Source organism: Stegastes partitus, unplaced genomic scaffold (genome assembly GCF_000690725.1).
Source record: "Stegastes partitus isolate 25-593 unplaced genomic scaffold, Stegastes_partitus-1.0.2 Scaffold991, whole genome shotgun sequence".
Lineage (NCBI taxonomy): Eukaryota > Metazoa > Chordata > Actinopteri > Pomacentridae > Stegastes > Stegastes partitus.
The window spans coordinates 150823-172513 of record NW_007578722.1 but is presented as its reverse complement, the minus strand read 5'-3'; the positions used below and the strand labels follow the sequence as shown (position 1 = coordinate 172513).

General features: G+C 39.2%; 1 protein-coding gene across 1 annotated transcript in view; it reads left to right on the top strand.

Annotated features, from left to right (window-relative positions):
* fah (fumarylacetoacetate hydrolase (fumarylacetoacetase)) overlaps window positions 1–1429 on the top strand; it is a 16761-nt gene extending 15332 nt beyond the window's left edge. The window contains exon 14 of the mRNA XM_008294748.1: window positions 981–1429. Within this exon, the coding sequence (XP_008292970.1) occupies window positions 981–1057 (77 nt within the window). The 3' untranslated portion in view covers window positions 1058–1429. The remainder of the gene's footprint in view (window positions 1–980) is intronic.
* The last annotated feature ends 20262 nt before the right edge of the window (window positions 1430–21691 follow it).

The window sequence follows — 21691 nt, the reverse complement described above, 5'->3', positions numbered from 1 at the left end:
CAGATTCCCAGTTAGTCCAACTGAAAAAACAAAGTTATTAAGTGACCTATAGACACCAGAACTTCCTCAATTTTGAACCTATGGGCTGTGTCAATCTGCATTTCTGCATCATGGCTTCACGTGGAAAAGAACGGTTAGAAGAACAAATAAATCTGATTGAGAGACTTTGAAAAGTTGAAAATGAAAGGCAAATAGAAAAGGATACAGTGAGATCAGTGACCAACTAAAAAACAACTGAAATCCTGCTCCAGTAGTAAACATGATGTATTGAATGGGCCACAGTACCACTATTCAGAACTGCAGTGGTGCTCCTCTTAGCTTCTTGCCAGAGACAGTGCACTGAAAAATGTAAGGGGCCTTTAAACTTGATACTGTAGTTATCAAGAGATATCAGAATTTCTGTAAAAGCTCAGTGTGACCTTAACCTCTATGGACAGCATCCAAGAAAATGTGGAAATACCAAAAACGGCCTGACAAGAGGAGTTTCTAAAGAAGAAGCGAGTGAAAGCTATGACCAGACCAAGCATCTTACCTGACTTGAATCCAACAGAATACCATTGGAGTATTTGAAGGAGAAAGGCAGAGCAACACAACCCCTCTAGCAAAGAGCAGCTGCAGAAAGGAACGAGAGTACTAACTTGTGTTGTATACGTTGTTCCTACAGCAGGGCCTGTATTTTTGAACTTAATATATGGGCTACCGTTCAACTCAGAAATAATGTAATCACTGTAAGGTAGTATCATTTTGAATCATTTAATGTTTAAGGGTGTACTCACTTCTGTTGTGCACTCTGTATTTCTTCTCTTTGCCATTTCCTGCTCAGCTGAGGAGAGTCACAGGACCTGGTTTGCTTTTTTCAATTATAATCACTGTAGCAGATTTAAATCTATATATTTCAGATAAGCACACATGATATAATACTGATCATCATAATGACATGTTTTTAATTATACTAATGTCAAATATCTTTCTGTGCCTAGGTTACTGTCAAGGAGAAGGATACAGGGTGGGCTTTGGACCCTGTCTAGGAACCATCCTCCCTGCCCTGCCACACTGAAACATACTGTTTTTACTGATTTATGTTGGCATTGTTGTGGAACACAGACTAACACAGCTGCAGCTTTGAAGACTACAACAACAAACTCTACTCACGCACAACCCCACCCCCCGTCGCTTCACCCACATCTTTCTCTTAATGCAACCAGTGTTAATTAATAATTGATGAACTTTTCTCTGATTCAGTCAATGTAGTCTTAGAGCTGTGTAGAGTTGTAGAGTAACCTTGTTACTGAAATCCTCTGAAATATTCATCCAGCAGAGTGATTCTCCCATATCATGTCACAGTGTTACTGCCGTGCCAGGATCAGTATTATTGATGTATTTGTGGACTGGTTCCCAATTTATAAAGAAGTCAACCATTTTAATTTCATTGTGTGTGTTTGTGTGTTGTTTTAATCACAGTCACATTCAAAATGCATCCTTAAATCTTCTAAGCAGTAAGAGTGACATATTCATTTAGGTTTGGTGATAGGGACGACTTGCACATTTGTGTCATGAGGCAGGTCTGCATATTTAAAAGTTTCAATCAGACTCACACTCACTGTCTCATTTACAAAAATGAATATGGTGCAAGACCGTCATCAGGTAAATAGTCCATTGTCGGATGAAGATCTAGCACCAAAAACATTGCTCCTCACCTCTCCACCAGCAACGCTGACATGGAATAATCTCTCCAGGTGGTAATGGCATCCCTCCAATCCATTGCTGCTCGCCTGCAGCTGCTGGAAAACGTCAAGAGTCCATCGCTGTCATTCAGCCAGCATCTCTGCACTCCCTACCCCTCTACCTTGTTGCCCCACTTCTCTCTGGCCTCCACTGCTCCCGTTTCCTTGCTAGCCCACCGTCATATCCCTTTCAATGTATTGCTTATAATCCAAAAGGTAGCAACATCAGTTTAATCATTTTGTTTCTGCCATTTTTTGGATGCTGCAAAACAGTGGCCACTTGCATCTCTGACATTCTGTGTTCCGTCTATTTGGAGAGAAGACAAGTACTGGATGCATGTTAGGTGTTATGTAGGGTTCTAATCTGAAGTACAGATAAAGTATATTCTACCTGCACAACAAAGCTCTGTCCCATAAATTTGCTCCTTATGTTTTCACAGTACCTTCAGTACAGTTATTAATGAACAACCAGGAATTTTACAAAAATCTTTAACAAAAAAGTTTGCACTTAGCATAGTTGCAATTTCCTGCATGTATCCAGTGCTTGTGTATGCTTGTATTAGAAAAGGAAAAATAAAACAAATTAATAAATACCTATCTTGATGTTAAGCACAAGTAAATAAGCTGGTATTGAATATTATTAAATATTACATATATAGGTTAATATATTCCCAGATTTAAAAACAGATCCAATAAAGTAAAGCAGTTTACATTTACTTTGGCCAATTAGATGGCTCAGGCCACCTCCTGAATGTCCACTGGTTAAGGTCAAAGGGCAAAGTGCCAGACGTAGCTGAATTGTTGATGAATGCTGAGCATTATTACTGCAGTGAGTGAGAATAGAGTTAGACTGTCGCCATTGTCTGACTTATGTGCCAATTCATTGAACATAATAAACTTCTATCATGTTGAAATTAATGTAGTTTAAAGTTTCAGACCTCTAATGTGCAGCTGTCACTTTCAAAGTAATCGTCTGCATTGAGAGTCACTGAGTGGTGAAATAAATATTTTAACTTAGGTGATTAACAATGTTCTGCCAACATTCTTCTCTTGCATCATTTACAGTGACATAGCTTTATACCATAATACATTTTTGTATTCATTGCTCTCCATTCTAAGAAGGTGGCACACCTTTGGTACATTTTGTGAGGAAAAAGAGTCAAATAAAATGTCCTATTCCCTCTTTAATGAAAGTGTACACAGAGTCTGCTGAAGAAAGCCTGGGTTAACAAATAGTTGATAGTCGTCTGGTCTCGACACCTTTCGGGGTTGTTCTAGACACTGAGATGTTCATCATGGACCTTGGAAATAGAAACATGAAAAAAGCTAGTCCACTTTATCCTGCAAAGGATTGCAGGGAGCTGGAGTCTGTCCAGCTGACATCTGGTGAAAGGCAGGGTGCCCCTTGGATAGGTGGCTCACACAAGGAGACAAACAGGCATGCTTACAGTCACCCCCAATTTAGATTCACCAAACCTACCATGCATGTCGTTGGATTGTGGGAGGAAGCTGTAGCATCCAGAGAAAACCTACAGGCAACAGCATGTAACAAAGTCTATACATAAAGCCCCACCTGACCAGAGATTAAATACTGACATTAAACAAATTAATAAATAAAATAAATTAATTTGAAATGACATTTTTTATGTGTAACAGAAGCATGTTTACGTATTAATAAAAGATACATTTGGTCATTTAGTGTATGCCCACATAGCCATACCTTTGACAGTATGAGACATGATACAATATTAAATGCTAGAACTTGTACCGTGTAGCATTCTGGTACCAGCTGAAGGGATTTCTGCTTTTTCCTGACTCACACACAGATCAAAATAAAAGACTTAAGGAACTTGATGTGAAATATTCACTGACAGAATTTGCAGCAAGATGTAAATGCCACAGAGACATGAGCAAGAGGCACACATTGAGATGCATACTGAATGCCGTAAACGGTGCCCTGTTCCCCTGATAAGACTGTTCAACATAAGAGGCAAGTCCTTTTCACACAAAAAGAGATGAAGCACATAGGACGCTGCAAGCACACAGCCAAGGTTAAAGGCAAGAAAGAAACAGGACACAGTTTAATTGTCAAGTCAAATGAGATCACTGTTTTACATTCTCACAATGTACACCCACAAGCATTATCATACTGTATGTATCTTGAACTTGACCTTCAAGGCCCTGTGGATAGTTAAATGAGCACGATATGCCCTTGACTATAAGAAGAATTACATCTTTGTACCATTTAGCCTATTATGCAAGACAGAAGTTGATGAAAAAAGACCTTGGGGTTGGTGGATTGTTCCTAATGGCATAAGCACTGAATACAATTTTCAGACTTTCTGTGACCCAATCACATGTCCTAAACAGGTGAGGTTAACTTCCATTTTAGTTTGTTCAGTTGCAAGAGACATAAAAGACAGGTCCTTTGGCAGCTTTAACTGATGCTCATCTTTGTCTTACTATAGTTAGGATTTTTTTTTCTTAATTATACAACTTTCATTTACTCATTTATTTATTTCTGCTGGCTATTTGTAAGGAGGTTTAGAACACTGTGTAAAGACTCGATGTCCTCTGGTGCATCACAGTGCTGGCTGATCACAACTCTGTTTTTGAGTGTTTGTTCTTCAACACGCATGATTGTAACAAACATACTGTAGGTGCACGTTTGCCATCCACCTGGATATAACAGCAGATTCTTTGTGGTACTACTTTATTCAGTTGAATCAATTTAGCACTTTGTCTTTTTTCTGAATAAAGTGAAAAGTATATATATATATCTGAAGTTGTCTACAATAAGCTGAGAAACGTTTAAATGCAATCTTCATTTCTGCCCTCTGATGTGATTGGGCTGCTGCTTTTTTCAAAATGGTTTGGCCCTTGCAACGTTTACTACCAGACAAGAGCAAACCGATTTTGTTTTCTTTCTGTGTTTCCAGGGCAGATTTTTCAAATTTGTTGTTTACATCCATATTATTTGCCAGCAGCCATCTTCCACTGCCTATGTTAACCACCACTGATCAGCAGTCACTCCTTACTACAGTTTAGCACAGCTTCAGTTTCCTTGTTTGTCAACACTACAACTGACAAACAAGCAAACAAAAAAGAAAAACTTTCTTCATCTCCCTCTCTCTACTCCACTACTTATTGTCAAACCCAGTCATTGTGTTAATGCACTAGTTTTGCTGTGTATCAAAGGATAAAGTCAGAAATGATTAAAATGAAAAAAATGTTTGATTACATGCGAACTGCCAACAAATATAGACATTTACAGACATTCATAGTGAATTTCAAGCTTTAGAACTGAGAGTTGCTCAAGCTAAAAAATACACAGAGTAAAAATAGCACAGAAAAGACAGGGCAGCCAGAATGTCATTCAGTCACGTCTGATAGACACATGGTCTTGTTCCTCACTGCGTTCCACCCGCCAGTACTAGACCGAGTAGGGTGCTTTGCCTCAAATAGCTTAATTAACAGTTATTTCATAACCTCCCCACATTTTACAGTCAGTCATATCAGTAAACAGCTGGCTTCCAAACTGACCCCTTTGACCTTTTTTATTGTTTTTCAGGATATCTGAGATTCCTGGAAAATATAAAGCAGACTTGCTGTATGAGGAGGAAGACTGTGTGCCAACATCCACATTTTATTTTTTTCAAGGAATTGAAGATAAAGGGACTTGAGGGCTGATGTGGAACTCAGCATTGTACTGCATGGCTCTTCTGTTGTTTACTTTAAGAATAGGCACTTCATACCATGCAACTGACAATCATTTCAAAGAAGACAAATGCTGTCTATGCAGATACACAAGTCAGGCACAGATACAATTAAAAGCAACAAGAACATCAAGCTTATTTAGACCAATGACTGAGACAGCAAAGCAAATAAGGCTGAATTAGGAATTGAGCTGTGTTGTCTGGGTGCAATACAACCCTGAGCCATGACACACTGTTAAGCATTTGAGGCCTGCTTTATAGTTTTTGTTTTAGTGCATTTGTGTGCATTTTGCTCAGCAACAGGAGAGGACATGCTGGCAGTAGCACATGATCAGGCATTACTGCTACTGTAAAGGCTAAAAGCTCACTAACTGTCTGAGCATGAATGCTCACTGGGGATACTCAGACACTGCATTCCAAGCAAATGCAAGTCAATCACATCATAAGTAGTTATAAAACATACAAAATCTGCATTTATGTCTTACAGTGAAATTAATGCACAAAGGCCTCTCTACCTACTTAAAGGGAAACTCCAGAGATTTGGTATTCTACCTTCATAGGTTTGGGAACTTGTGAAGCACAGTAGCCCATATCCTGCCTTAAACCCCCATATGGATGAAGCTTATAATCATAGGATCCTACGCTTCCCATAATGCAACTTTGCAGTATCTTTTGATGTTTCCATCCTACAAAATTGTGTCTCAAGGTTGAAGTCTTTCCCCAAGCTTGACAAAACTCCTTCAGAGCCACAGGAAGCTGGAACAGGAATAGAACTTTCAGGTTTTTACTCAACAATGTGATTCCCCATGATTGGAAAACTGACATGAGAGTTTTTGTGCTATTTTCCACATCTATGCAAGCTGTGAATGCAAAGCCTGCTGATATTTTCTCAGCACCTTGCCTTGTAAGTTTTGTGAATTCTATTCTGTTTGTGGTTCTCTGCTAATTTATAATTCCTGCCCACATCACCATAAAGGGAAAGTGCAATCAATCAAGGTTGCCATCCCAGTTGCCATTACTCATTGTGTTTGTCCGGCCAACAGGAATGTATGGTAGCCCCAGGGCTCCTGGAAACATCTCTAGCTACAAACAACCAGGTTTATGTGCTTTTTTTTTGGTAATTGTATCACACCATCAATGGCTTTCTTGGCAGACAGAAGCCCTTCTAAACAAAGTATCTTCTGTCTCAAAGACTGGACCTCTTAAGAGCTTCAACACTATAGAAACACTGAAATTCTCTAAAATTATGCTGTTAAAATAAGGAATTATATTTATGTTGATTTACTAGATTACTTGCTTATCTTTTACAATTGGTGGAATGAAATGGATTGTACTACCATAATACAGATCCCTCTGTTTTTTAAGTGGGGACATGTCATAGGTGGCTGCCAACATGTTAGTCATCTAAGAGCTGTTCCTCCCAAGTGGAGGTAGGGATTGCACTGTATGGGTCCATTATGACCTTGGCACAGCGGATGATCATGGCCACCAGCAGCAGGCAGAGGAAGGCGATGCAGGCCAGAGTCAAGCCCTGGTCCACGTCCACGAAAGCTGGCTCTGTAGTGCCCTCCACCTCCATGACTGTTGTCTACTGCTGCTGTCCTTAGACACGCCCTCATACCCCGCTACCATCCTGAAGACCCGACTGCAGACAGAGAGAGGAAGCAGATGGTTGCGTTTGGACTTAAAGCAGACAGAGAAAAGTCTAATTGGCTCAAAATATGCAAATGGCCAACACACAAAGTAATGTTTTGATTGCATGCATGTCATCATAAACCACTCGGCAAAGGGCGTGTTGATTGTTTCACATGAGACACCACATTCCATTATTATTAGTGTCATTAGCATCTTCATCATTGTACATGTGAACTATAATGGTAAGGACCAGGCTAGGCTTCGACAATGTGTCAGTTGTTGACATATAGCTAAACCAGAGCACTAGCGGTATGGCAAAATCAGTAAGAAGTTAGAGCTCAATGTATAAGATTTTTTTTATACACCAAGTTGAAAAGAAGTCACTGACACAGCCAACCAGATTTCTTCTGGTATTTCAGAACCTTGGAACCCTGACTACCTGCTGACAAAATTCTCATTCAACAATTAGGGAACTTTTAATGTAACACAACATCCCAGTGGGCCAAGGTTGCACATTCAGCACACCATACCTCACTTAACCTTACTGAAATTGTGTGTTGAGGCAATACTTCTTCCTAATACAAGTGTTGTTCAAGAGCTTCTCTTCATCTAACAATATGACTAAGTACTCTAATTTTTATAATTTACATCTGTTGACAATTCCAGGTGATGCAATTTTTTTCCCTTCAAAGATATTATAATAAAACATTCAACTATGTGTGAGAAAATATTGAAAATCACCTAGACCATGTTGCCCAATAAAGGTTATGAATTTGTTGTGCATCAAAGGGTTAAAAAATGATTCACATCAAACACTATCAAATGCTTGATTTTTCATGCCATATATCAGTGCAAAGCTGTGGCTGTGCCTGAAAGTGAGGCGGTTATTTATTTATTATTTGAGAAAAGCCAATTGAGTTTAATAATTAATCAAATGTTGTGCTGAGGCTGAAGTTGTCAACATCCACACAGACTTTAAAGTCACTTACTTGTTGTAATTCGCGATGTTTCGAGCTATCATGTATTCTGAATCTGTATTTCTCCACTGAACCTATGATCCTGTTTTGCTTTTTTCTACTGAGCATAATGCATGTCCTTGAAGATAACATGGCTGGTGAGAACTGGGAGACAGTGGAAACTCCTCTATTCTATCAGTTACTTTAGATACATGTCTTTTGGACAACACACACACACTTTGTATTGGATCCAAGCAGTTTCTGTTTACATTTCAGTGAACTTCCACATGAACAGTGCCTGGCCTGTTTTTGTTTCTTTGGGTATGTTTTTTTTAGAATCAGTAGGTGAGTCAGATGTGTTTTCCCAGTGCATCAGCATCATATCAACACACTTTTGATAATTTTCTAGAAGAAAAGAATAAATAACGCAGCTGAGCTAGGGCTAAATGGCAGGGGCAGGACTTATTTTCTTGAGGAAGCATGGCTAAAGTGTGTTATGGAACGAGGCATGTAATTGTATAGCTGTGTACAGGGTCTTTATTTCCACTTTAATTTATTCAGATGTACCAATGACCACTTGTTTTCAGCAAATTCATGCATAGTTGTACTGTCCATCTGTGCTTTTGTTCTCTAGTAATTTCTTTTAATGTTTATCATAGATGGAAATGAGCCTGTGAGTCTAAATCTGGCACAATCTCACAATGGATTCAAGTCCTTGTGTAAATTAGGAATAATTGCCCTTCTAATTCAAGTTTTCATTGCAGATTCAGAGTTCAATGCACAACAGTAAACACTTTTTTTCCTCCCAAACAGCTTAAAGAAACCATTGTGCAACAGTCTGTAGGTTGCAAAACTATTACAGTAGACTATAAGTGATAAAGGTCCAGAAGTCATTATTCAACGTAACTGCTTAGGTGTAACTAAGTTCATAGGTGGGCAACTCACAGGAAGAAGCTGCTCTAAAACTGATATCATTGTGAAAGGGAAGAGAAGTAGCCTAAATGAGAGGATTTGAATGTTACGTTGCCCCAGTAACAATCTCTAAATAAGTGATGTTCTTGAAACACATGCTGATGTTTACTGTGATAACTGTGACCTATAAACTACATGTAACATGAACTTTTAATGTTTTAAAGTCTTCTTACTTGTTACAGCTACACTTGATATGGGGGCACAACGTGTCATAGACCAAGTGGTGGTAAGACTGGGGTGTAAGGGAATAATACAGTGGAAATGGGAGAGGGTGGAGAAAACAAAAAAAACATAAGTGGTTAGACTGAATGGTGTTATGGTCACTGGCGTAGCAAACTGTGCTCTCCCCCTCCCCACCACAGACTTCAGCCAGGCAGCAGCAGGAGTGCAGCAGGTGAGTGATCAGCTAATTAGCAGACCAGCTGCACCAGGGCCTTTAAAACAGACACTCTTTCAGTGCAGCAGGAAGCAACAGAAAGTAGCTCGACACTCTGCCCTGGGAGAGTCTGCCACTACTTTTTGAATTCTCAGGACCTTTTCACCTCCCAGATGTAGCTGGTAAGGGTAAAAGACAATCTTATCACAAGTCAAAAAGGGGTTTTCCCCTAACTGGTATTGGGGTGAACCAATTGTGGATTTGTGTTTGGAACTATGCATGGTAACTAGATATTTACCAATAATTGCTAAACTAGGATAAAGATGATTAAAATGACATATGTAATGTATTGAATATAAAGAAATATTTAAAAATATACTATAAAATGTATGTATTGAATTTATTCAAGTGAAATCCAGCTAAAGTTTGAGGTGTATCTCGCAAGTGGGAAGACTTGAGTACTGCTAGATCCACTTGACAGTCACAGGTGTTAAAAACACACTAATCAACTAAGACGGATCCTATAGGTAACATTTGGGACTAAAACGGTTTAAGGTTCAACTTCAACAGCAAACAAACTGCCAGCACAAACACCTTACTGTTGCTGAAGTTAGGCTTTAATGGACAGAAAACTTGGTATTTGAAATGTTAAAATAGGATTCCCATGAGCGGTTTGAAATTAACTCCATTTTGTAAAGATAGCCCAGGAGTGTAAAAAGCCTCTGTGAGGGTGACTCATAAAGCTCCTGTAAACGATGAACATCTCTATCCATAAACCGTTCACAAATGTGAGCTTTGTCAGTCTTACCTTCAGTTGCACCAGCCTTCCACCTGCTCCCCCGGATGATGCCAGAGACAGCGATCTTCATGTCTGGATACTGCAGGTAAAGGTGGTGCAGGTCCTCTGTCATTGCTGCGATTAGATTGATGCTTAAGACATCCTCCAGGTCACTCCCACCCAGTGGATGAGGACATCTGGTGCTGCTCTTCATAAGGGCTAGATGAAGGAGAGAAGGCTCTTCCACCTCAGTGCACCAAAGCTGAAGAAGCTGATGTAGATCCCATCAACACAAAGGTTTTTAGCTGTCCCCAAAACATTGTAATAGTGATGTATAATGGCAATAGGAAAAAAGGGGAAAAAAGCAACAGAAACAGCACTTCAGTTAAATGTAGACAGTACTAAAATGCATACTGTTTTCTCTTGACTGTAACAAAAAATTATCTGCTGTGTTGTTTCACAGTCAGTGGCAATGAATGTAGTAATGTTACTTTTACTGAAAGAGAGACAAAAGACAATAATTATAACAATAGATGTCTGTCGGCAAAAATAAAATGAACAGGAGTTGCTAAAACAGCCTACAGTCTAAGCTACAAACACTTAATCAAGAACACAAATTTTCTCACATAACTGGTATAACTTCAAATTGTGCTTCATTTCTGTCACTGTGAGAATGCACTTTAATCAGTAACATTGTTCTGTGGTGCATCATTAACTTTGTTAAATCAATGAATTTTCATCTGCTGGCTTTTGAAAACAAGTCAAGACGGTCAGCAAAACAATTTTAAACGTTAACTATGTTTAATGAATTGTAACCTATGGCAAACCTGAACACTAATCACATATCAAATTTACTATCCAAGCATTGTTTTTGAATAAAAAATCTCTACCTTTAAAACAACTTCCCCACCTTTGCCTACTTTAGTACGTCAGGATCTATGAATATGTGAACTGGTCCCCACCTCTCCACCCACCGCTCTGCTGCGTGCCTAAGATATTTGTGGTTAAGTGATGACTCCTGCCACATTGTCTTTTTCTGTGTGTTTTTGATATCTGGTGGGTGAAGCAGGAGTTGTCTGTTCCAACTGAAAACATGTGTTCCTAGCCTTGGCTGCTGCAGCTCTTTACTGTTACAACACTCAAACCAACTCTCCTTATCATGTACATCCTATACCACTGATTTACACACTATAAGGTTTTCATTTAAGTGTCGTTGGTATGTTTATTAAATTGCATTTTCAGATTTTTTTTTTTTTTTCCTGATAGTGTTGTAACATGGTTAGTGTCATTTGTTTTGGGAATGCATTTGCTGGAAATTGTGGGGTTGCTGCTTAAAGACTAGGGGTGAGTTATTTAGAATGGGTTAGGCAGTTAAGATTATGCATTCTGTTGGCGCCACTGTTTTCCTCATCTTGTGTGTGCTGGTAGGGTTAATGTGGTGTTCCCCTTGGTTTGTGTAACCTTGTTGCTGTTATTTTGGCCTCAGTTGCAGATTTTGTAGATGCTCTGTAGGATCGAACAACCGTAACTGACTATAAAACAAACCAAGAGCAGATTTTCTGGAGACAGGGCCCCCTGTGATAACGGAGTGGAGACACCAATATGCAGCATTCCATATGTGCAACCTTAAATCACTTTCCAGGTTAGTCAGTATAGTGTGAAGTTTGTGTTTGGAAGATGGACCTCCAGAGAATTCCCCGGCACACACATGCAGATGAAGATACCAAAATGTGTATTTCAGCCAGATTTTGGCGAAGTGACTGGCTGACATCCTCAGTCACTATTAAGACTACAAAGGACCAAATGGCCACCAGAAACAGCCTGACCAGCTTTTGATCCTGCAGGAAGTGAGGGCCTTGTTAAGCATCAAAACTCCACTCTGTCTGGCAATGCCACAAGTCCCACCAAACTCACATGAACAAGCCAGTCCAACCGTCAACGGGCCCATCAATCCACCAAATCATCGCTGTGTCATCACAACGTGCATGCAGGTAACTTTTAGTTACTGAGAGTTTGGTGTAACTCTCTAATTTTTCTTTTTCTTGGCAAAATACATTTCACCCAAATTTCAACCTAGTCTCTATCAGATTTGCAGCTTCTTTCTGGTCTTTTCATCCTTTCATTTCAGAGCACAGTTATTTCATCATAGTATTGTGTTGTCTTTTTTTTTTTCTTGCCTTGTTTATTTATTTATTTATTTTAATTTTAGTGTGGGTTAATATTGTGTCCTAATTATGGTTATCATGTTTTCAGTTTAATGTGTTTGCTTTCATCTAAGTCCAGATTGCTCGACTGTTTTGTTCACATTTCGGTCCCTAAACTGTAGAAATGCCAGCGAAAAGACCGTCATATACAGTGTTTGTGCTGCAATCTTACTTGATCATCTCACTAACTGAATGCAAAGTCATAAATACATTGTAACATAAATTTTTTTCCCTAGAGCTACATTATGGGCGTTGTTTGATAAATGCTCTAAAAAAAACTGCTGAAAATAGCTAAACACTATAGTGGTGGAGTTCATATCATAAAGCTGACTTTAAGGTTCTCTTGGCAACAAGTTTGGTAATTCAAGGGGTTTGATTAGGAAGCCTAGCTCAGATTTGGTCCCAGTTATCGCAGGAACTCCTGGTGCAACTGCCGAGCAGACTAGTTCTAGTATATTTGAGTGGCAAAATGAGTTATTTTTGATAACGGGTATGACAAAAGTAATGGGTTTAGGCATTTCCTGTACATGGTTGGTGAGTTAGCATGACAGAAACTGACAATTGCCCAAAAACAAAGATCCCAGTTTAGGGTGTTATAGGTTTAGCCCAGGAAATCCAGTTTTGTCTCTTATCTTTATAGTAGGGTCTTTGTTCAAGGTAACATTTATGGGTTCTTACTCTATAATGAGTACATTGTTTAGCAAAATGATGTTCATCGAACGCCTGGATGTGGAAAGCCAAATCAACTGTCATGTAAATTTGTTAAAACCCTGCCACCCTCATGCCTGTTCTGGAACTGCCAAGCTGTGTAAAAGGGTTTCCTGCAGGTTAGTTCTGTTCTCTTGTTGGGGGTTGGATTAAGTGCTTTGGTGCATACTGTGACAGGAAGAGGCAAAGGGGATGACTCTATAGTTAAAAATAAAAAAAAAGTTTGTTTACAGAAGAAACTGAATCTCGCTTGCATCATGTGGACCCGGAAAGGTTTGTAAGTAAGTTTGATTTGTCTAAGCATTGGCAAGTCCCACTATTTGTGTGTGCACATGAAATCTCAGCCTTTATCATATGGGCTATATGAGCATACAGTCCTGACCCTGAGCAGCCACCGTCCGAAGGAACAGGGTCTGCCAACGCAATATCATCCAGGCCTGGGTTGGCAGTTGGAAGTCTGCCACCCAGGAAAACGGTGAGTACCGTGATCAGTCTGAATAGGTGGGCACAGCCAGCCAGCCAGGGGCTTCATAAGTGTGTAGAGCGCACTGCTGGCCCCTGTACATCCCCCTGTACAACAGCTGCATGTTCGAGGAGAGGGCTTTGCATATTACTGTATTACTTAAAATGATGTATGTTAATTGCGTATTGTGGGACACAGCTCTCTGTTTTCCTCTGGGAATTTTCATCCATTGCTATAAAGTTACTCATCTTAAATGTAATAATTGCCAAATGCACACATGTAAAAAATTAACTACTAATATTACTATATGTTTATAAGGTTTACCTTGAATTATGGAAGTGAGCTTTGTCACCAGCAACTGCATGGCGTAACCAGGAGCCAGGTGTAGGTTGCTAGTAAAGGTGGGTGTGCTCAGGTGCTCAGGCAGATCCACGCTTTGCTCATCCTCAGCTTCTTTCTTGTGTCAAACACTGTCACTTCTGGTTTCAAAAAACCAAGATGGCTACAGTCAAAGTCCAAACTTGAGGCTTTAAATCGAAAGTTCACAAATCACAAGGGGATGTCACGGTGGCTATGTCCACTTCATTTGTAAAGTTTAGGGTTTAGTTATACATGTATTTTCTTCCACCAAGGTCTGGTGTTATCAGATAATATTACTGAAAAACACATGATGTTACTAAATGGAGCGGAGGATGGAAAAGATTCAATAAAGCCTCAGATGATAACGCAGCAGACTGCTGTTCATTTTGTGTTAATAGCCAACAGTCAGCGTTGTTTATTTTACTATGAACAGGACCATGATCATTTTCAAATCTTCACCTAATGTTCCTCAATGTTAGTGTGAAAACAAAGCTCACCTAGCCATAGTGATGTAATCTTTCCTATAGTTTGTTACATCATAAAACTGACATGTTTTTAACAGTGCTAAGTTTTAAAAGTTGTTGATGTCCTGTTGATGGGGGTGTTGGCTGAGATCTCCCCTCTATGTGTTGTTCTAGATGGCATGGACAACCTGTACTTTGTCATTTCCTTTGGAGGATATGTTGGATTGGAGTCTTGTGAGACGAATGACACTTTCTTGGTTCCATATTATATCACATGATTACTACTGCTGACAACTAGCAACATGTCAGGTGTGCCTATTTTCGGTTTGATCAACAGATAAAGTGGTTTAAATAATCTGGAGAAATTATCAATGTTAAAAACAATTTATAACCTGATGGGGATGGCAGACTTTCCAGTATTTTGTTTCATTCTTCTTGTCCAGTCAGTCTTTTAGAATTTTCTATTTCTTTTCAAGCAAAGATATGCAGTTGAAGAAAGTTGTGACATCTGAAGATCATTAATTGACACTCACACTGCTACCATATTGTTCACACGGAGTTAGAAGTCCTAGAAAAAATGAGGACTCAGGAGAACTGAGAATATATCATCAACTTTAATATTCCACACATCAGCTAAAACATTAAAACCACTGACGGGTGAAATAAACGACAATGGTTTTCTTGCTACAATGCAATGTTTTACTAGGAAGTCTTGGGTTTTTGCATTAAGGTGGATGTTATTTTGACGCATACTACCCAACAAAATACTCCTAGACCCTAGAGGCTTCACCCAGCAGGACAATGTGCACTGCGACATTGCAAAAACTGCTCTGGAAGAACCTGAGGAACACAAAATTGTGTGTTGACCTGGCCTGAGTGATTTTTGCAGCATGAGGTGGATCTACACAATATTAGACAGAGGGTTTTGAAATTGCAGCTCGTCAGTAAATCGTGTCTGTCAAAAAAGTCTTTCATTCTTGATATCAAAATCAAGTAAAAGCCGATGGGTCAGTGGTTTGATTCCATCTTTCTGCCATGTCTCCCTCAAATGTTCTCCATTTTAACTGTCATGTTGATGTACAGATGTGTCATACTTCATCTGAGGACCAATAAATGCTAAGAGCAATACACTTTTATGGATAAAAGGAAGCAACAGCATTTATACATTTTAAGAGGGGAATTCTATTCATATAATATATTTAGAGTAAAACTAGCAATTTACTTGTGCAATGCCGTTTGTAGAATATGCTGTTACCTAATAGTGTTACTAACATTTCTGTGAAATTTTACTCACAGACGTATATTGTTTAGTCTTTCCATAGATTTCTGAAAGTAATGCTGTATTCTTACTCATAACAGTTTCAAGCATTGTCTATGTATGACAGGGGTAGTAATGCATAACATGCACAAGACGAAGAAAAATCAGAAGAGCAGTGGAGCCACTCTTGTGCCATGGGTGATAAATGATAATAGCTCTTCTATGAACTTCTAATTATACTGATGAATGGGCTTCATAATGCTTGGATTCTGCTCAAATCTTTCGGCAGGGACACACCGAAGACTACCAGTGACTTATAGGCTTGTGCTAGATAAGGAAATTAGTTTCAGGCCTGACATAAGTAGCAGCGGCATGCAGTTCATGCAGTAAAAAAGCTTTGATAAGTTAACTGTAAAATATCTTTCCATCACCAAACGTGAGACGGAAACAGTGAGAGACTAACTGGCAAATGCAGTGGAGCAGATAAAGAGTGAGACATTTTTCTCAGGAGCAGACAGAGACCAAAACAGAGTGTCTAAAAGGAGAGTGAACACGGGACTTGGATTAAACAGACTGGCACAAACATGACTTCAAATAAATGCCTAGGGTTCTCTGTGTCTGCTGGATATATAAATGGATATGCTCATCAAAACAACTTTCTAAGGTAATAATGATTAATATTGTTAGTAATAACAAGGTCAGTGTAGTGCCTGCTGCTGCTGACAACAAGATTGATGAGAATGGTCAGACTTTTTCATTTTAGTTCATTAACTGAGCTGATAATTTTCTATGGGTTCATTATCATGACTGACTGCCAGTGATGTAAAACTACTAAAACCACACTGAAAATACTCCATTACAAGTGGAAGTAAAGATATGTAAGAATAACTGCGCAAATGTTTTTAAATTATCAAAAGCAAAAGTACTCTAGACAAATGCACCCCATTGCTTATACACTATTATATCTGTAACTAATGTGTAACTATTTTGTAAAGAACTGTATTGTGTTCTGTCTAGCACTAGAACCACTGAGGCAGTCATTTTGACTGCTTTCAAAATTTGCAACATAATAACTTGTTTAAAAAAAACTCCATGTACCAATAGGACCCTAACTTTTCCTAAATATGTACACATTTTATTCTAACATTGTTTTATCATTAAAATTTCAAATCACAAAAGAGATCTAAGTAATATTACCTTGAATGACCATAGCAGTCAAAATGACTGCTATGGTCATTCTAGTTGTTGCAGAATTCTGGTAGACCGAGTGCTAGTGTTGAAGGGTAGATACTAGGAAAATATTGCAATACATTACCCTTAAAAATTAGGCTAAGTGGGGTGCTGCTATAGCTCACCTGGTTGAGCTGGCGTCCCATGTACAGGGCTACAGTCCAAATGTGGAGCAATGCTTGCGAACAGCAGCATTTCTGATCATTAACGTTGAGGCAGGGTGTGTGTTTGCATAGCTCTGCTTCCTGCAGGTGAAGTGGGCGTGTTGGCCATTTTTCATCATTGGAGTTTGATGAGTTAATTAGCTAAGAGCCATGCTAACTGTTTAACTTGACTTTATCTTTTAAGCTGACTGGCCAATGTGGAAAACATCGTGATATGTGAATGCAGCTTTCATACTAGTAGCATTACCTTTAGCATAGTTCATCAGCTGCTAAAAGTGCAGTGTTCACAGTCGGCAGATAAAAAACACCAGTATCAATGATCAGTTTATACTCAGTCAGCACCAGTAGTTTAATCCCTTTCTCTCTTTTCCCACACTTCCAGTCAGTCTACCCTCCACTCGCTCTTTCATCATCTGTGTCACTTAATTTGCCGTAGCCTCTGTGTGGTGTGGTGGGTGACCGGTGCAGATAAGAGGAGCAGGTTTCACACCATTCCTTCTCATTTTGCTGTGCGTGGCCTGGGTGGAGCGAGATAGGCATCCCCTCCCTGATAGGGCCCTTCTCTTGGTTAGCGAGTTAATATCTAAACCATAGTGCATGTTAGCCAGTTAGCCAAGAGCATATTAGCTAGTTGTCTTTATACCACAATGAACAATGGGTGCCATTAGCAGACAGGGAAACAGACCCCTGGAGTCTCCAGGTGCATGGCTGGGCAGTTAGGCCACTGGCGAAGGGGAGCGAGTGAACCTTCTGGGTTTAGATGCCGTGCACACCACAGTTGCTTTCTGTACCAGCTGGCTCCAGCATGAAGGCTGAGGATGGACTCTGTGAATTGCTGCCACCTTTTGGGAAGGCTGATGCAACATGCTACCATGAAGTTTGACATTTTGTTCATGTCTATCGTCATGAAGGAAAGTAATGAATTTGGTATAACTCAGGAATTCAGACCACCTCTCATGTAATTCAGTGCCTTGTTCCAGCCTACTGTCCAACCCCTCACTCTGTATCAGTTCTTATGAGTGTTCATTAGCACTTTGACACTATTGCAGTTACTTTCTCCCACCTTTATCACTGACTTTGAGTTGGCCCTCGATCCCAGTGAGATGGACTTGCTCAGCTTTCCATCAGCAATCTCAAAAACATTCTTCATGTAGCAGCTCTAGCCAAGACTTTTAAATTCTCCTCAAAAACATCTATAGTTTTGGACTTCTTTGTACACATGAAAACCAGTATTAAAGGAGCCGGTTATGATAAAATAGCAATTTAAATGATCTTACAGCACAGCAAAATATGCTCATCTGCTACAGTCTTTACACGAACCTGATAGCGTTCAGTTCAGACTTGTGCTACATTGATAGTGATAAAAAAAAAAAAGACTAGTCTGAAACTAGTAAGATTGCTCACACAAGCTAAACTGAGATAACATTGATGAAACCAGTATGATGTTATTAAGTTTGTATTCTCTGACTTAAATAAGTTCCTTCAGAGCCACATAAAAAATAATAATAATAATAATAATAATATTGTGAGATGTAATGAACATTACAACCTTTAAGGCTACTACTGTGGCTTCATGAGGTCAATTTAAGCAAAGGATTACAGTGCATTGGCGAAGAAATGTAGTGGTTCATTAACATTTTCAAACATGTTTCCCCATATTGACATCATGGTTTGTGTTTCCTCTCTCTACCAGACATAAACAAGGACAGTCATAAAGCATTTTGAAGACAGGATTAACCTTATTTGACCTAATGGTTCTGATCATAATTAGGTGTATTTGACTTAAGCAGAACAGTGCTGAGCCACTAGATTAGCTGAAGATAGCAGAAAACTCTCATTCCTGACACTTAGGCTGTCTTTACTGTTCAAATCCTCACAGTAAAGGCAGCAAGTTTGAAAAAAGGTTTAAATGAAGAACAAAGCGTAGACAGCAGTGTAAAAGGATGTTCAATGATGCCACGTAGGGGGGAAATTAAAGTGCACATAGTGGACTGATAAAACAGCTGGATTTAAAGTCTAACCTTCAGAATGGACTGTTGCTTCAGTTATCTTTCCAAAGCATCTTGTGGAATTAAAGTGCAGTTCAGCTCCTCTTTGTATTACATTCATGCATATGTTTTGATATCATAATGCATTAATGTTGCTTCAAATCGACTTCCTGGATCATATGTCAGTGTCTTACCAGTACTTTTAAAACCAATACCCTCAACACCGCCTTTTTTACTGAAGAAGACTCAGAGCTCAGAACCATTAAGTTCATTGGAGTCCAGCAGTAAAAATAATGTGCAGCACATAGTCAGAACAAGTATGTAAACCTATACAGGACCTGTTTTAATGTGCACACACTCTACATTACTGTTGCTGAGGGTATTAACATTTCATAATGGTTTACACAGTTGAAATTGTGAGGCCTTGTTCCTTCAAGAAATGTGTAGTTTGTTAAATTCCATTAAGAATGAGCTGATGCGATTCAGAATTTTAACTTGTATTCAGAAGACATCTATGGGATACAACCAACACAGTATGTGACTGTGATTTTTCTTCTTCCTTTACTTATTCGACTGTGTGCCTAAACTTAACCAGACATTAAAGTTGCATTTGTCAAACTAATTTTTTTTTTTAAGTGTATCTGAAGAAAATTATTATGTTCCCTTTAGCACACATTTTTAGATTTCCACGGAGCTCTTGTTTTACAGCCCACAGTTTTTTCTGATTGGTTCAGTCTCATTGTTGTCATCAATCTTGTTTCCAGCAACAGCAAATATTTTCTCTGACAAAGGTCTCATATACCACCTGCCCAGCACCAAACAGCAGACAGACTAGCTGGTGAACTTTGAATAAAAAATAGCAGTGATGATTAACATTACATTTTATACAGTACATTTCATATACCTGAATATTTCCAGTCGTCTGACTCTGACAGTTGCCAACACAAAGCAAGACCACTGAACACATTCCCATGGACTCTAAACAGTTTTCATAACATTTTAAGGATATTCATACAATATGTAGATGAATGAAGCAGCTCTGAGTGTATATCAACCTTCATTAGTGTTACTTATCCTTATCATTCCAATCTGTCTAAAGAATGTTTTCTGAGGTCCCAGTGGCACTGAGCAATCAGCTGAAAGTTGCCTGAAGATAGCACCTTGCAGTTTAGGAACATCTGGCTGATTAGATCCAAATGTAACTAAACAGAAACAAGAATTGAAAATTACCATTACAGTCAGTTATACTATTGATTTCACAATCCACTGCACATTTTTGACCTGTGAGACTGCTGCTAGAAAAACCTCAGCCAGACACATCAAAGCATCTCTGATTGAAATCATCCAGCCCAGCCTGCATCACAGCACGTATCACGAACCAGAGAACTGTTGCCTGTGCAGCGCAAACACAGAGAGAGAGCCAGTCAGAGACAGGAATCTTAGGGCTTCTTACCTGCTTTTCTTACATCTTGCACAGTTGCCGAAAGTAGGACAACCCCACTGCACTGAGGAACCGCCATGAAAGACAGGGACGAAAGGGAGGAGGAGGTAGGAGAGAAGTCGAGGTAGGCTGACAGGTTAATGGAAAGGCAGGATAGAAGGGGGGCAGATGAGATGATAAGAGCAGACCGGTGGACAGCAGAAAAAAAAAGAGTCACTGGTGGCTGCAGCATCCCATCTCTGCATTTTAAGCCCCACCAACAGAACAGAGCAGAGCAGAGTGCTGCACACATCTCTGCTCCTGCTCCACTCACACTCCCTGTCTGTGCAGCTGCATGTGTGTCCACAAGAAAAATGCAGCAAGTGTGTATGGCACAATATTTGCATAACTGCCAATTAAAGGTGTGCAATACCTTGATAAAACATGTGTATGGTCAAAAGAATAAATGCCCTCAAAGATTAAAGAGATGACCAAGTTTCATGTTGTTCGTCTTTACCTGTACAAAGATGTACATGCAAATAGATTTGGTTTGGCACTAACATTAGGATTAATTAGGGTAAGGGTTAAACCTGCATTAAACTATGTGTCTGGTGATATTTTGGATTTTGCTTATTATCAACTAATCCTATTAGAAGATCCAAACCAACAATCACTTGATCCTATCAAATATTGTCTGTGTATCCAAAGCGAACCTCAGTGTAGTATTTGTATCTGTATTTGAATCTATTGAAAATACTGAGTTGCTCCTCTGGGTGACATGTGCCCTCATTGCCATGAACACAGATTTTAAATTATTTTGAATCAATCTCGTGCACACTGTCATTCTGCTAGATATACTCAGTAAAGCAACAAATGTCCACAAATCTGCTGCTGAACTAGTTCTCAGTCAATGCACTTTTTTTTTTTTAGTAATGTTGCTGATATCTCCAGTGGCCAGTTGTTTCACAGATTTGTTCAGCCTGTTGTCTAAATGAAATATATGCTACATTAAATATTCAGGAATTAATTTTGCTTTAGCAAACTGATGTGCATCAAATGTTAAGGTAGTATTCCCACACTAAAAAAAAAAGGTCCATATTGCAGAAAGCATTGGAGAAACAGGGGTCTGGGGTAATGCATCCGGCTGGGAGGAGTTTTGTACCTGAGGCTGCTAAAGCCTCAAGTTAAGGACCCCCGTCAGATAAGACACATAAAACCACCTGAAACAATGTATGGATAAGAAATCATTATTTTGATTTGGATTATTTGTCTTAA